We start from the raw sequence: 2861 nt of genomic DNA on the forward strand, positions 1-2861 counted from the left end.
AGGAACCAAGGGAACCAAAGTTCTTGTGGCAACTATAACAATCAAGGTTATAGTAGTCAAAATCAAAACCAAATTATGGTAATAAAAACCAAAGTTATGGAAATCATAACCAAGGTAGTGGAAACCATAATCAAGGTTATGGTCGAAATAAAAATAGAGGTAACTAGAACAATCAAGGTAGGGGCAATTTTCAAAATAATTCTCAAAGAGGTCCCCCACCCGGATTTGTTCCAAAGACTCAAGGTGAAAATTCCTATTCACAATCTTCTTCTTCTAGGACCAATTTGGAGGAAATAATTGAAAATCAAACCAAGTTGTTGAACACATATATGGCCGTTAGTGACAAGAAGTTTAATAAAATGATTACCCACAACAAAATGCTCGAAAACCAAATTTCTCAACTTGCTAGTGCTTTGAAAGACCAAGAAAGCCCTTCTTATTTACCTTCCCAAGGCCTAGATCCCATGAAACCCGTGAATGCTATTGTTACAAGGAGTGGTAAGGTTCTTGAGGAGATATTTCCAAGGAGGAGTGATAACAAGGAGGTCCCAAAGGAGGTTTTGGTTGAGAATGAGGGAAGTAGAGCATCTTTAGATGAGGTTGTGGTTGAGACACTAAGAGAGGTGAGAGTAGAGAAAGAGATTGTGAAACCCAAGCTCCCTTATCCCCAAAAATTCATGAGACACAAATTGGATGAGCAATTTGGGAGATTTATTGATATGCTCAAACAACTTCACCTTTCTCTACCTTTTACCGATGTGATCAACCAAATGCTTAATTATGCCAAATTCCTCAAAGACATTTTGATCAGAAAGAGGACTTGTGATGTTGTGGAGACAATCAATTTGACTGAAAATTGTAGTGCGATCATCATGAACAAAATGCCACCTAAGTTGAAAGACCCCGGAAACTTTTCCATCCCTTGTGCTATTAACAAGATGCAATTTGATAATGCCTTATGTGACTTAGGAGCTAGTGCAAGTTTAATGCCATATTAGGTTTATCAAAGACTTCATCTAAGGGAAATCTTACCTTCTAACATTACCTTGCAACTAGCCAATAGGTCAATCAAGTTTCCAAAAGGTAAAGTGGAAGATGTTCCATTGAGGGTTGGGAAGTTTGTGTTCTCGGTGGATTTTGTTGTTTTAGAAATGGATGAAGATGCTACCATTCCAATTATTCTAGGTAGACCATTTCTTGCTACCTCGGGTGATATGATAGATGTAAAGTGTGCAAAGATTTCCCTTAAGGTAGGAGATAAGGTCATAGAATTCGATTTGAATGAAAGCATGAAATATCCAAGTTCTTCTCTTGAAAATTGCATGCTGATTGACTCTCTTGATCATGTTGTGTCTTCCATGCATGAGCACTTGCTCACCTCTAACGATGCTCTAGAGAATAATTTGTTGAACAAAGACAAGCTAGGTGTACCATGCAAGGAGGTAGCATTGTATGAGGAATTGCTTAATGGAAGCATGGAGGAAGTGGATGAACAATTGTGCTTGAATATCTCAAGCCATGAAGCTTTGCAAGCGGCCGCAACAAAAGAAGGTAAAGGTGTGCCTATGTAGAACTCAAACCTCTACCATCACACCTTAGGTATGAATTCTTAGGCCCAATTCCACTTACCCCGTAATTGTTAGTGCATCCTTGAGCGAAAGCCAAGCTCAAGCGTTATGTTGTGTCTTGAGAAAACACCAAGGTTCTTTGGGCTATACTATCGATGATCATAAAGGTATAAGCCCCGCTTTGTGTACGCCGCTTGAGGAAGGCACCCTTCCTTGAACGACAAAGAAAGCTACACCCTCAAATGGGAAAGGTGGTGAAAAAAGAGATCACCAAGCTCTTGGATGCGGGAATCATATTCTACATCTCAAGCTCCAGGTGGGTTTCTCCCGTTCATGTCGTTCCTAAGAAGGGGGATATTACCGTAGTCAAGAATGAGAGTGGTGAGCTCATTCCAACTAGGACGGTCACCGGTTGGAGGATGTGTATAGACTATAGACGTCTAAATATATCCACCAAAAAGGATCACTTTCCCCTTCCATTCATTGATCAAATGTTAAAGAGACTAACAAGGCACAAGTTCTATTGCTTCCTTGATGGCTATTCGGGATTTTTCCAAATTCCAATCCACCCCGAAGATCAAGAGAAGACAACATTTACATGCCCTTATGGGACTTTGCCTATAGGAGAATTCCCTTTGCCCTTTGTAATGCCCCCGCAACCTTCCAAAGGTGCATGATGAGCCTTTTTGAAGACATGTTGGAGGAAGAAATGGAGGTATTTATGGATGATTTCTCCTAGGTAGGGTTTCATTTGAAGAGTGCCTTGTTAATCTTGAGAAATGTTTGGCTCGGTGTGTAAAGGTTGATCTTGTCTTGAATTGGGAGAAATGCCATTTCATGGTGGAGGAAGGGATAGTGCTTAGGAATAAGATCTCTCATAAAGGAATAGAGGTGGATAAGGCTAAAATTAAGGTTATTGAGAAGCTTCCACCTCCGGTGAATGTCAAGGAAGTGAGATCATTTTTGGGTCATGCGGGTTTTTATAAAAGATTCATCAAGGATTTCTCACTCATTACCAAGCCCCTTAATGATCTTCTTCAAAAAGATGTTGAGTTCGTTTTTGATGATAAATGCTTGGAAGCATTTGATAGATTGAAGAAGGCCCTAATCTCTACCCCCATTGTTCAAGCCCCAAGATGGGATCTACCCTTTGAATTGATGTGTGATGCTAGTGATTGGGCAATTGGAGGTGTTTTGGGACAACGTGTGGACAACAAGCTTTATGTCATTTACTATATGTCCAAGACACTAAATGGGGCCCAAAAGAATTACACAACAACGGAAAAGGAATTC

The 2861-nt window shown here is 40.1% G+C and overlaps 1 protein-coding gene across 1 annotated transcript; it reads left to right on the forward strand.

The window, feature by feature from the left end:
- The first annotated feature begins 329 nt into the window (after positions 1 to 329).
- LOC110711274 lies at positions 330 to 998 on the forward strand. The gene has a single exon (XM_021889654.1). The coding sequence runs from the start codon at positions 330 to 332 to the stop codon at positions 996 to 998; it is 669 nt and encodes a 222-aa protein (XP_021745346.1).
- Positions 999 to 2861: the final 1863 nt, after the last annotated feature.

This window comes from Chenopodium quinoa, unplaced genomic scaffold (genome assembly GCF_001683475.1).
Source record: "Chenopodium quinoa cultivar QQ74 unplaced genomic scaffold, ASM168347v1, whole genome shotgun sequence".
Classification (NCBI taxonomy): Eukaryota; Viridiplantae; Streptophyta; class Magnoliopsida; order Caryophyllales; family Amaranthaceae; genus Chenopodium; species Chenopodium quinoa.

Bases quoted from the DNA above. Each gene is read 5' to 3' on its own strand.
- LOC110711274 (XM_021889654.1), top strand. From the start codon at position 330: ATGGCCGTTAGTGACAAGAAGTTTAATAAAATGATTACCCACAACAAA.